At 38.6% G+C, this 13,707-nt stretch overlaps 1 protein-coding gene across 2 annotated transcripts in view; it reads left to right on the forward strand.

Moving 5' to 3' along the window:
* The window catches only part of LOC149015793 (uncharacterized), a 32,160-nt gene extending 25,214 nt beyond the window's left edge, over positions 1-6,946 (forward strand). The window contains exons 4-9 of one of the 2 annotated variants that reach the window (XM_089155655.1): positions 1,450-1,529; positions 1,606-1,683; positions 2,167-2,258; positions 4,749-4,860; positions 5,035-5,160; positions 6,274-6,946. In XM_089155655.1, the coding sequence (XP_089011781.1) occupies positions 1,450-1,529; positions 1,606-1,683; positions 2,167-2,258; positions 4,749-4,860; positions 5,035-5,160; positions 6,274-6,396 (611 nt within the window). In that variant the 3' untranslated portion in view covers positions 6,397-6,946. The remainder of the gene's footprint in view (positions 1-1,449; positions 1,530-1,605; positions 1,684-2,166; positions 2,259-4,748; positions 4,861-5,034; positions 5,161-6,273) is intronic. The other variant, XM_089155656.1, reaches the window with a different exon arrangement.
* Positions 6,947-13,707: the final 6,761 nt, after the last annotated feature.

Below are 13,707 nucleotides of genomic sequence, written 5' to 3' on the forward strand. Positions count from 1 at the left end.
TATCTAAACTGATTTAGATGGGTTGGCAACTGGGTTCAGGATCCATGGAAATTAGATCGAACCTAAGGTTTACCATGATGATGATTGTCCTAAAGTTTGAAGAGATTTAGGTGGATGATTTGAAAATATGGGTTTTTTTTTTGGGTTTTTGGAGGGTGAAAAAGAGGGTATCAAATTAAGCATTGCAACAATGGAGGGCTGGTCAGAGTTGACTGTAAGTTGATCAGTTTTTTTTTTTTTTTGGGGGGGGGGGGGGGAGGGCGCAAGGTGTGTGATCTATGTATGAATTTTGAGTGAATCTTTAGGGAGGGTTAGGAAGTTATGAGTTTTTTGGTCATGGAGGGAAAGCAGTGAACAAACCTAGGATTGTGGAATAAAATGGTTAAATTAAAGGGGATTAAAAGAAGGGACAGCCTGGAAGAGCCTTGTAGATGCTTGGGGTTCTGCCACAGGAAGAATCCTGGATTGTCTTCGCCTATTTTTCTTCAATCTTGAACTTTCTGTGACCGGATTGAACAAAACTAGAAGTTGCAGGAGCAAAACACACATGAAAACACTCAAAGCTGAGAGTAAATACCAAATAATCTGAACTGTGTTCAATTCTTTTGAATGGGGCCTATTGATGGCCTTACATAATGAATCCCCGTATGTTATGTATGACTTAGAATTTGACTTTAAGTAGGACAGGTGTAATGTAGCTTTGAGCTGGGAAGCCAGACAAGGGCCACATGACTGACCTGGCTCATAGATAAACCAGTAGTTCCAATTTCAAAGGGAGCTGTTTAAGAGTTTTATGATGCCAATGACGATCTGGTGCACTTGTGTTTTACTGGCTTTAAGAAGGATAAGATAACATGGAACAGCCTCGATTGGAGAGTCTCATCAAGGCAGCACACTTCCAAGATTATCAAAAAAATCAGCCCAAAACCCAGAGTCTCAAACTAGGTTGTATAGGAGTATATTGGGTATTTCCAATGGTTGGATTTAAATAAAACTACAAGGGGTATGCGATGTTACAGTTTGAAAAGTGGCCAAATCTGATGGCTGGTTTGAGAATCCTAAATTTGCTAGGAGGCTGAGTCCTGGTAGTACTCCTATAGTTAATGGGTCTAGAGGATTTGGATGGTGCTGTAACTTGGTGGAATGTAAGCCTACTAGGGGACAATGATTCCTCCAAGTTTGAGTAAATTCCAATGTCTAGATTGCTACATATCTGACTTGGAAATTTGGATGTCTAAGGGAATCTGCCATATTTCAGTTGGTTTTGTAATATTTTGTTGAAACCTTATATCAGTCATGTGATACCAAATATCTGTTGTCAATTTTAAGAAGTGTTTGCTTGGAGGCTTAGAAGAAGAAAGGTTCGAGTCACAATTCACTGCCTGGTGACAACCTTCTGGGTTCCTTTTCAATTATGTGCTCATATTACGTTTTCATTTTCTTATTCAGATCCAATCTTTTCATTTTCTCCGTTGGCTATCCATACGAGGAATCTTTTGGCAGATCCCAGGTGCACACTTGTTGTGCAGGTTAGTGCTGTAAATTTTTGCTCATTTCTATTTTCTGTAGTATCAGTTCTGTGATTTATTGATTGACGGTTTCTAGATTCCTGGATGGAGTGGACTATCAAATGCAAGGGTAACAATATTTGGTGATGTCTTTCCTCTTCCTGACCATCAACAGGTACGTTCCCCTCGAATCATTTAATTGGAAATTTGTTTATTATTGGTAACTGCTAAGTTAAGTTACTTTCCAATTTTTCCCTAACCATGCATATGTATGGTTGTATGGAATTGACTTCAGGATGCCACATATATCTGGTTTTATAACATTGAATTCAAGATGCACAAGTTGGTTCTAATTGTAATCCTCTTGGTTTGATGTTACAGCTGACTAGTTTGACACAATTAATAAGCCTAATATTATGGCAGAATTAGGAATGTTATTGAATCTTTTTTCCCCCTTCCTTTTTAGTGTGGGTGGGGTTGGATGTATGGTTGCTTGTGTCTAATCAGACTGATATTGATATTGTGTATAATCTGTTATTTGTGATTGGAGCACCAAATAATTGAACTTTTATGATTTGCAAGGAAGATTGAAAATTTTCGATTGAGGCATTAAGAATATTTCTAAAGGTTTTATTCATATTCTTGATTATATTGCTAGGAATGGGCTCATAAACAGTACGTAGCAAAGCACCAACAGGGAGCTTCACAACAATGGGGCAACTTCTACTACTTCAGGATGCAGAATATAAGGTTTGTTTGTCAATAAATTACAGCGTGAAAGTCATATGATACTGCCTTTTCTTGGTGAGATATTGTTTTGTGTTTTTCCTTTCCCAATAATCTACTGAATTACTGAATTAGCAAGTCAAGATTCATTTTGATTCATTCTTTCAAGTGGGATTGTGATATTCAGTGCAAAATGTTGGAGAGGAACCTCACACATATTTGTCATGGCTCCAAGGGAGTCCAAGGAAGTGGTGGGAAAAACTGGCAAAGATGTAGGAGCCTGGACGGAATCACCTTGACACCTACATCTGTGCTCTAGATGACACAGAAACATAAACTGATCAGAGGACTATATCCTCTGCTAATTCAGATTGTAGTTGATGTTTCTGCTTGTGTTCCAGAGATATGGAAGCTCTAACATCTTTTGAGTCCCCGATGTTTTCAGTTGTTGACTACGTTAAAGTTTTCCTCTGTTATCCTTGGTTGCACCAAGGACATATTGACAGTGAGAGTTGTGTGAAAATTCTCTCAAGCATTTATCATTGGTGAACAACTGAAGCTTGAACAATACCTACTGCCCTACAAAGTATCTTTACTTAATGTTGGAGGTCAACCAAAGGTGTTATGTCCCTTTATAGCTTTCCGGCTGTGAAGATGCATCATGTGATGCGGTACCCACTGCATGGGTTTGACTGATGTGTTGCTAGAAAGACTATGGATCTATGACAACAACGTTTTGGTGGGAGGTACTAAAAATCAAAAAAAAATTTCCAGCATAGCAGCCACGAAAGCAAGATTATTTGCTGTCCAAGCAAAGCCTCAACAATTCTTTAAGACCATAGTGGAGAAACCACCAGCAAGGGAAGAGAATAGACATCCTCAAAAGCTTATTAGTAGAAGGAAACATGTTATAAAACCCTTGCTCTACTTAGCATGCAATCCTTGCAAGCTCACAATGAAGCCAATGAAGTGAGCCCAAATCTGACGTGGAGGAGGCCAACTTGCGATCCAGAGGACACACTTGAAGGTGTAGGACATGTGGAATTTGTTATTCCTCAAAAGTACCTTGAAGATCACCTTCCATGCCCATTTGATTACAGCAGGCTATAGACAGATATCCAGAACATGATGATCAGTCCCTCAATTTTCAAAATTTTGTGCCAAATTTTTTCTGGGATGGGAGAGTTGAGGTAGAATTGAAGGCTGGACAGAAGAAAATCACGGAATTAGAATGAAGTGGATCAGGTGCTGGACCAAGCCAGCCCAATCAGCCTAGCTGGTCTTCAAGTGAGGCCAAGAAGAGGCCAAAATACACTGTTCACATTATCGTTCATTTGAATGGTGTCACAGCACTATATTTGACCATAAGTGAAAATATTCTTAGATGATTTGGGGGGCCAAAGATTAGATCATTGTATCCCCTGGGAGATTTAGAAGCTTTATTTGGTTTTACTTTTGGTAATTTCTAGTTTAGTTTCTTATGCATGTGGCTGAATTATAAAACCTACTAGTTTCTGATTCTAGTTAGCTTCTATTTTTAGTAAGAGTCTATTGACACTAGTTACTTGGTTATTAGTTTGTCTTCAATTTAGGGAGTTTCTATTCCTTGTGAAGAAGCTTTAGCCAAGCTATAGATAGGCCATTTCAATGCAATAGAAAATTTGCCTTTTTGAGAAATTAAATTTTCTATGCTACGGTAATTTTTTGGATGAATAATTTGTAAGACATTGCTTATTGGGTAATCCATGCTCAACAGCTAAGATAGTGGTGGTTGCGAGGCCCAGGATTAGATAGCCCATTCCTTTAAACACCCCCCTCCTTTTTTTCTTTTATCTATCTTTCTGGATCCCCATCTGTTCTTGTCCTTTTACATTTTTTTCCTTGATGTTTATAATAAGGGGGGAAAAAAAGAAGCCAAAATGTAGTTCTAGTTCTTATATATTGTCTTTATTATTGTATTGATCCTGGTTGCAATCGATCTCCCATAGGTTTCTCCAGTTTGAGGTTGACTCTTGCATTACCTTGTTTTGATGATGGTGTTGCGAATTGCTGAGGACCCAATTCATATTTCTATGTCAGTGCCTTTGCCAAATGTTTGGCAGTTCCTTTTTCTTTTTCTTATCTTTTTTGGTTTTTTTTTAAGTTGCATCCAACTTTTGAATTTTCAGTGAATAATAATTTTTTGATTCTTGTGGCTGACTCTGTTTAGTTTGGATAGTGCTGAGTTGAGTTTTTGTGGGGGCTCAGGCCTAAAAATTTGTGCTTTTTTCTTCTTTATTGTTATTGATGCACTTCTCAAATTCACTGTTAGTTTGGTTGATTGCTATGTATATGAACTATTGATTCAGGATGAATCTAACAATGCAAGTTTAATTATACTTACTATCTTGAGAGTCGGCAAACTGCCTTTATAGCTGTTCATGGTCTTTGCTAGGTTACTCTTTAGTTGCTTGATGTATTTTGTTTTAGCGATCAGCAAACATGGGCTTAATTTTTCCTTCTCATTGTCACCAGTGATATATATTTCATTGGAGGTTTTGGCACTGTTGCTTGGGTAGATGTCAAGGAATATGAAACCCTCAAACCTGATAAGATTGCGGCTGATGGAGGAGAGCAAAATCTAAAGGTGAGTTATAGGGATCATAGTTGTTCTTGCAAACAGTATATTCTCTTTCTGTAATCTCTTTGGCTTCCTTTTGTTTAATTCTGGAAAGTGATGCAAGTAACCCCAACTTGAAATTATTCTTAAATATTTTAATTTGTGGTTTATTATTTATTTATTTATTCTTTGTTAATCTAGGAACTCAATGCAATGTTCTCAAAGCCACTTAGAGAACTTTTGTCCAGAGAAAATGAAGTTGATGATGCAGCTTTCATATCAGTAGATAGCAAGGGCACCGATATTCGGGTCCGACAAGGAGCACAGGTAACTCTTTCTTTTCTATCATCCGCAAATAAATGCTTTGTTGTTGCATCACATTGGACTGGCAGCCTCTTTTCATTTCTTTCTGGGCCTAGTCTATTGAAGTACTTTCCAGTTCCTTGTTCACTTTTCCAATTCAGTTACACTCTGCAACATCTTGCAGTGGTCTTACAGTTCTAGCTGCAAATGCTGGACCCTCTGGTTGAACAGAATTTTGTTGGATAGGCCATACGTACAGAAATTGAGAAAATAGAGGATTTTGGACGAAATGTGAAAATTTAAGTGGAACTGAATGAATATGACCTTAATCATCCATTTGATTTTCGCTGTGTCAAGGTTCTGGCCAATCATAATCATGTGACCCAATTTGAATTGGGTTGTCCCCTTGGGCGCTTTCAGAGTTGAAGTTATCCGACACAATTTTTTAGTCCTTGTCTGTATGGGGAAAAACTTAACTGTTAGAGGAGAGTTAGACAGCTGCCATGGCTTAAAACTGTACCCCTTGTCAGCTGTAGAAACCTGTCAGAAAAATTGTGGAAAAAGGAATAGGCTGGTAAAGGGGAAAACAGGCATAATAGAGTGACAGATAACAATTGCTACTTCAGAAAGAAATAATAACAGAACACAAATACCCCTTTAATTCTTATGTATATGATCCAGTTGACCTGTTTCATTATTACAGTCTTACAGAATTCTTAAACAGCATATATCATTGATTTAACAGAAAATTTTCCAGTCCCAACCAATGAATCATCGTGCTTCAGAGTATGGTCTGCTTTCTCGAGCAATCCAGGGGCACCAGTGTTTAGATCCAGCTTAAGCTCATCAATAAAATGGAGGCCAATTTGTATCTCCTGTGTAGACTTAAAACATGAAACTGTATCATTCAAGTTGAATTTATCATTGCTGTAACATCATGCCTCTTCAATTTCTGTTTCCACCTTTCCCTGTATGGGGGGATTGGGTTGCTGTTCAGGTTGCAAATTTAAAATTGGGAAATTGATAATCTCATGTCATGCTTATGTGTCTTTGTGGTCGACTAATCAAATGAGAGTTATGCCAGTAGTTATCCATTTTTATGTACACATCTAATTTGTCTCTGTTCTGCTATTTCAGTTCAATATTCAGAGGATTTCTTTCGAAGAGGGGCATGCTGTGGAAACATTGGAAGAAGCTAAGGCAGCTCTTCAGAAACTAATAAAAAAAGGTTGCAATATAAGTTTGCATAGCAAGTCTTAAATCATTCACAGATCAGGCTGCTTTTTGGTCTTAAATAATTCACAGATCAGGCTGCTTTTCCCCTCATGGTACCGTGCGATGAAAAGGTTCTATTCTAGGGATTGGAAGAAAACCACAATCTTGAGTTGTCAAAACCTGCGAGATGATATCTTAGAATGAGCTTGTGCATATGCATATGCATTGATGCATGTGTCCTTTCTGTTTTTCTTTGTTGGATTATATTTTGAAACCTGGTTATGTATTTATGGAGTCTCGTACATGCTTTTAAAAGTATGTTACTTTAAATAACTTTATAGATTATTCTGTTTATCAGTGTGCTTTTATTAGTGAAATAATTGTGAAAAAATTGAAAACCTGGAATAAAATTGATACCTAAGGAAAAACCTTATGTATCTTCCAATAGTTTTTTGTTCATTCATGCTCTGTCGGAAACAATCTACAGAGAACCACTGAGGATGATGACTTTCCTTGTCACAAAAAATTCTGAACATTGAAGAAAATATGACATGGCCATTGGCTGAGTAGACGTGGGCTGTTGAGTCAAGTATGGTTGGAGATGAACCATATTATATCTTTATCCACCCTATTTTGGAGTGGAGATGGTGAAAATCATTTTAGTTCAGTGGATATTTGGTATGGGGTAGGCCTATGCTCTATAACCAAGGCTTTTCCAACAATTTAGGAGTTTCTAGATCCAGTGGACTAGAGGTGGATTGAGTATGGCCCAAGAGGATTGGTATATATTTTAAATCATGATACAATATTTAGATACTTGTAGTAACAATTGTATATGGATGGCAAAGAGGATCACGTCGCATGCATTATGAATGTGATTGTTTTTCTTCACGAGTTTAGTGGAATTCATTACTTGGGAAATCTTTCTTTGGATGTGGCTATAGTTATTGAGAGTGGTGGTATAAGAGATGCCCCTTGCCTGAGGAGGCGGGCAACTTAGAGGTTGAGGAGCTGCTTGTGCTGCTAGATGATGCTTAATGCTGTTGTTACATATGTTCTTATGGTTTAGACATATCTTAGGGGTGGGCATGTTCTCTAATATACAAGTTACTTACATTTATTTTTGATATTTCATTTGTGTATTTTACATGGATAACCTGAAGGCGCAAGGTTAACTACCCTAGGATAAGATGGTGAAAATTGATAGGAGAGTGTTTGCAATCCTTTGCCAATGAAATAGTCAAACAAGAAAAGTGAGATTCTGAAGGAGACACTAATGCCATGTGGAATGAGATAGTTTCGTGTATCAAGAATGTGGTTAAAGATATTCTAGGTGAATCTAAAGGAAAGCTCCATTCATGTAGAGAGACTTGGTGGTGGGATAGTGAGGTTCAAGTGACTATTAGGAATAAAAAAATTAGTTTTAAGTCATGATAAATGACTAAGGATGTTGATGATCTGCAATGGCATAGGTTGACTAAAAATGAAGCTAAGAAAATTGCAAGACAAACAAAGGAAAAGAACTATGAAGAGTTATTAAGTTGGGCTCTAAAGAAGGGGAAAAATCTATTTATAAGATAGCTAAAATAAAGGATAGGAAGAGTAGAAATCTTGATCATGTTAGACGTATTAAAAGTGAAGATGGTAAAGTACTAGTATGTAAGGAGGACATTAAGAAGAGATGGGAAATCTATTTCTCTAGTCTATTAAACGAGCACACTTCTAGTATTTGTGATTCGGACGATTACAACATACACCAAGGCATCAATTTTTGAACATATACATGGAGAATTTCGATGTCTAAAGTAAAAGATACTAAGGATGATGAAACTAGGGAAGACACAAGGTCTTAATGAAATCCCAAGAGAAGTATGGAAGAGTTTAGAAACCCATGAGCTAGCTTGGTTGACTAAGTTGTTTAATAAGATTATGAACACAGGGAAAATGCCAGATGATTGGAAGAGAAGCATCGTGGTTCCAATTTACAAAAATAAATGAGATATTTAAAGCTGTAATAACTATAGAGACATTAAATTGATAAGCCATACTACGGAATTATGGGAGAGAGTAATTAAAACCCGTTTGAGACATTTAACCTCAATTACAGAAAACTAATTTGGGTTTATGCTGGCAAGATCTACGACAGAGGCTGTTTATCTAATTAGAAGAGTTATGGAAACGTATAGAGAGTGTAGGAAAGACATTCATATGGTATTAATTACCTAGAAAAAACTTATGATAGAGTTCCTAAAGTGTTAATTTGACAAGTGCTAGAGAAAAGAAGGGTTGCAAGTAAATACGTGGACCTAAGGATATGTATGATGGTTCTATGATAAGTATAAAAATAGTGGGGGGGGGGGGGATAAAGTAATTAATTCCCAATTACAATTGGATTACATCAATGATTAACTTTAAACCATATCTATTTGCACTTTAGCGGATGAATCAATCAAAGACATTCAAGACGATGTTCCTTGGTGTATGCTTTTTGCTGATGACATTGTGTTAATAGATGAGATTAAAGTAGGGATTAATACCAAGTTAAAATCATGGATAATAGCTTTGTCACATCCCTCCAGCCGGTACCTTATCTGGAATACCAGAAGGTGTGATCCATAGCCTCGAAGATCAAGTTTATGAACGATCATATCCACTTAGCAAAAATAACATAATCAAAAGCAAGAACAAAATCATTGTATTCAAGTAATTTAATAATAAAAATCAAGAAATGATCTCAGAAGGATCACAAAAGAACATCAAAGTGCATATAATAAGGTACTAATCAAAAGATAACTGTAGAGTATAATGGAAATATACCCCACAAACAAAAGCGGAAGGTAGATCGAAATCTAAAGCAAAGTCTAAAGCTATTAGAATTAAAATATAAATCTAGAAGAACAAAGTAAAGTAGTTAAAATCTTCTGTCGGCTCTTCTTCTTCTTCAGTCTTCACCTTCTTCACCGTAAGGGTTGTGCTCTTCTAAGTTCGGGTCAGCTTCTAGCTCACGATCCCATAGGCAAATAAGACGATGCTGGTTGCTGTCAATAGGAGCCGTCAGTGTAGTCCAAACGTGTGTTTTGGTCACACATTGGTCATAACCTTTTTCATTGATTTAGGAGCTACACCAAGTAAGGAAGGGTCCTCCGTACCGTAGCACGAGTTCTTTTCCGATCCTGTAAAAGCATCTAAAAAAACATGTCCCCCGAAGTCTAAGTTCAAAAAGAACTTAACAAGTAGTCCAATCACAATAAACATCTTCACACACAATCTAAGGCAAAATAAATGCAATGAGATGAAACAATGTATGCAAGTATGCTTCTAACTCTAAATATGCTGGTCTCTATTGGCAATCAAGCTTTAAGTCATAGCATCATACTCCTTTGGGTGGGTCTCAAATCCCTCTCCCTCAGCCTTCCCGGCATCTTGGGTTCTCCGTTTGGTAATTGGGTCCTGAAACCTTCCTGGACATACCTTGGTTTAGGTCAACACTCTCTCACATCACCATTGGTCTGAGTATTGGCGCGTTTACAGGGTTAATCTTAGCCCTATGCAAGTCATCTACTGAGTCACATCTACTCAAGGTTAGATACATCCATTCCTCGCTTCTTGAGATCCTTTCCGGTACCTTTCCCACTAGAGTCACCATCTCCTTCCTGGCTATGTAGACTCTTAATCCTATTGGTCATTCACACATAGTAAACAGGAAGCTCTCATGTCCTCTCACGGGTTGGCTACCGGTCTTGAGCGCCCAAGCCCAAGCCTACCACATGCAACCCTACTAATGAATGGCCCCGACAATGTGATTCACGTCTTCTCACGGGTTGGTTACCAGTCTTGAGCGCCCACAAATCCCCACTGCTGCCATGGGTCACTCAGTCTCAATTCCCCTTCTGATAGGGTCATATATGACAAGGGTTTCCTAGCCAAACACTTCTAGACATGCCCTAGGTATGTCAACCAGTAGTCAGGGAAAGCGCCAAAGGGCACTATAGGAAAGTGACCCATACCACCTCCACTGGGTGTCCAAAGACAAAACGCCAAAAGGGCATTCCCCATTCTACAACTACAACCTAGGCATTCACACCATATCATGATTCCATACATATCACATTTACATTCACATTCACATTATAGTCCAAATCGCATTTACATTACTCTATAATCAATTCTAATATGTAAACCTCAATATGAACATGCTACCGTAGTTACAGAAGTAATATAATGTAAAGAAAGTAAAACAACGGTATCTAACTCATGCATTCGAACCATATCATAACAAGGTATGTAAATATGCAGATTGCGAGTGGAGTACTCAACTTGAATCCGACTTCGTAAACTTTGAGAAAGATATCAATGGGCAAGTCCAAGACCACCAAAATAACCCTAAACAAATATGTATTGAACATAAGGAAAAAACCCTAACGATCGGAGATGAAACGGAAGCAAAACATAGCAAAATTGAGGTCACTGACTCTTTGGGTCGATTGGCTGGGCAGCCTGGCCTAGTTGATCCAGGCAATAGTATAGAACAGAAAACCCTAAATCGGCCATAACTTCTTCGTTTGAAGTTCGATTACTCTGAAATTCAAAGGGGAGTTCCCTGAAACATAATAAGACTATCTATAAAGGTCTAAGCATCAAACATGGTCAATGGAATAGAGTTCTAATCGAACCATATCAATTAAGGTTTTATTGAAGAGAGTCCGTGTATATCATGGGAAGACTAGAGAGAAAGGGGTTTCACTCTAGGAAAGAAAGAATAGTATTTCAAAATCAAGAATTGGCATTGGGAAGGGTCTAACAAGAAAAACAAAACAAGGTTTTCGAATGGATACCCCTTTTGAAGGTTACCCTAAAATTTCCTTCAAAATAAACCCTGAGTAGATTCACAAAGGGAAAAGGGAAAAGGGATTCACCCAAAAATTATGGGGATAAGGAGAGGTCAAAAGTAATGTCATGAGACCTTCCTCACAACCACAGAGGTAGATAGAAGACAAAGAGAGAGTAACTCATGGTCTTATGGAAGATCAAAATATAGGAAACTCACCATATGGCTTCAAGGAAACATAGAGTGAATGGGGATTCACTCTAAGACTATGAGGATCAGAGAATAGGCCACTATAGTAGTGTAATACCTTCCTCACAATCAAAACAAATAGAAGAAATAGAAGAGAGAGTAGATCTAGAGAGAAACAGATTGATTACTAACCTTGAAGAAGAAGATTCGACGGAGCAACTCTAACGGATGCTTGGGGATCTTCCTTGGCTTCGAAGAGGAGGTTCTAAGTTTCTTCCCATGTTCTCCAGAGGCTTAGGAACATAACGGGGCTGATCACCATGAAATTTTAATAAATAGAGCTTCAAAAACCCTAAAAAATAGAGTTTTACCAAACTGCCCCTGCCTATGGGTCGATTGGGCCAGTTGACCCAAGCAGTCAACCTAGGTTGATAGCAAGTCCAGATCAGGGAAAATGAAGCTCCAAACCTTAAGATTTTTCTATCAGGCTTCTCCCAACTCAACAAGCAACTTACCTAGCATGAAGGGATTCCTTCAAACCATGTCCAACTAGGCCTCAAGTGTCACACCCCGCCCGCCAGGCCCGGGTCACCCGCCCGACAACCCGTGGGTGCGATTCGTCACAGGATCCATGGTTTTAGTCTATCAATAATAATAAATACAAATACATGAATCAAGAGCAAGAATAGTGCAATAATTAATAAAAATGTTACAGGAGTCCAAATACCTCAATAAATATCCAAGAAATAATCAAAGGAAAGAATCAAAAATCAAATGTAATATCGAGTTCAGCGGAAGCAAAATAAATAACTAGATAATCTTCATCTTCAGGAGGCTTCATGCTCTGCAAGTCCATGTACCACTGTCTGTGCCACATCAGCTTCAAACGAGAAGGCTCTTTCATACGAATCATCTCCAACTTTCGACGTTGTGCAACCATCTGTACAGTTTATATAATACATACAATGAAAGGAATGAGTTCCAACGAACTCAGTAAGGAACAAGCAATTCTCATATATATGTCAACACAATCCACGAATGCACATATGAAATGATATGGATGATATGCAGAAATATGAATGCTACTAAGATCTAACTATGCAAGTCTCTAATGGCTGACATGCTTTAAGATATACACCAGCCCTCCTCTAGGTAAGTCTCATCACTCTGATCCGGCAAGGACTGGTTACCTCTGTAGGGATCCTCGGGCAAAGGGGTAAGTCCACACCTGGCTCTCAAAACCGTGGCTGGGGGTTAAGTCAACACTCTCTCACCACGACCATTGGCAATGAGTACTGGCGCATGTCGGGGTTTCTAATCCAATGCAAGGTCATAATGGTAACATACTATATGAAGTCCAGATACTTCCCTTATGGCACCAACCAACTCGGTTCAGTATCTTTCGCAACCTAGGAGTAAGAATCCTCACGGACTGGCTACCTCTGTTGGACTCCACTCCTTAACCCTATGGTCATCCACATATTATTGGGGCGGATGCTCTCATGACTCCTCGCGACACCCGGTCCGCTCCTTGGACGTCCATGAGCCCAACCCTAACATATGCAACCCTACCATTGCATAACCAATAGTGGACCACTGAGTCTCCGCACGGACTGGTTACCGCTGTTGGATGAAACATAGTCACGTCACCATTGTCACGGGTCACCCGGCTTCAATTCCCCTGCCGAAAGGGTAATAGCATGTGGGGTACCTAGCCATGCAATTCTAGACTCCCTAAGTATGTCATCAAGTAATCATGATAGTGCTGGAGACATCAGCAGGCATGTGTCCCATTCCACAGCCTTCTGATATCCCAAGCCAAGATATCCCAATGGAATACCCCTTCCATCACAATCACACTACAACACTCTTTATCATACCATGAACAGTTGTGCAATATCATGAAAGATGAAGTACATCAAGGAATACCACAAACAGCAAGTGTACAATAAGATTCACATACTTTATACAATTACAGCAAGTTACATGATCAAAGAATAGTAAATAGAACAACAGAATCATCATGTATATGTAATTGCATATAAATAAGAATGCATGTCCTTACCTGTAATTATGTAAAACTCCTCTAACTTGAATTCCAGAAACTATTATAAGACTTTTACTTGAAACAGAGAACACCTAGGCATAGGGTTACAAGAATATATAAGAGTCAAGAGTCAAAACAAATCCAAAATCAAACTTACATAGACACTGGAAACCGGCCGGTCGCTTGAGCCGGTCGCTTAGGTTGAGCGACAGCCACTAGTGACCGCCCCAAAAACAGAGAGTTACAGATCCGAAACTTAGGCTTCTGATCATCCGTTTTCAATCCGGATTTC

The sequence above is a fragment of the Hakea prostrata genome, chromosome 5, assembly GCF_041222555.1.
Source record: "Hakea prostrata isolate BN-2017 chromosome 5, UWA_Hpros_2, whole genome shotgun sequence".
NCBI lineage: Eukaryota > Viridiplantae > Streptophyta > Magnoliopsida > Proteales > Proteaceae > Hakea > Hakea prostrata.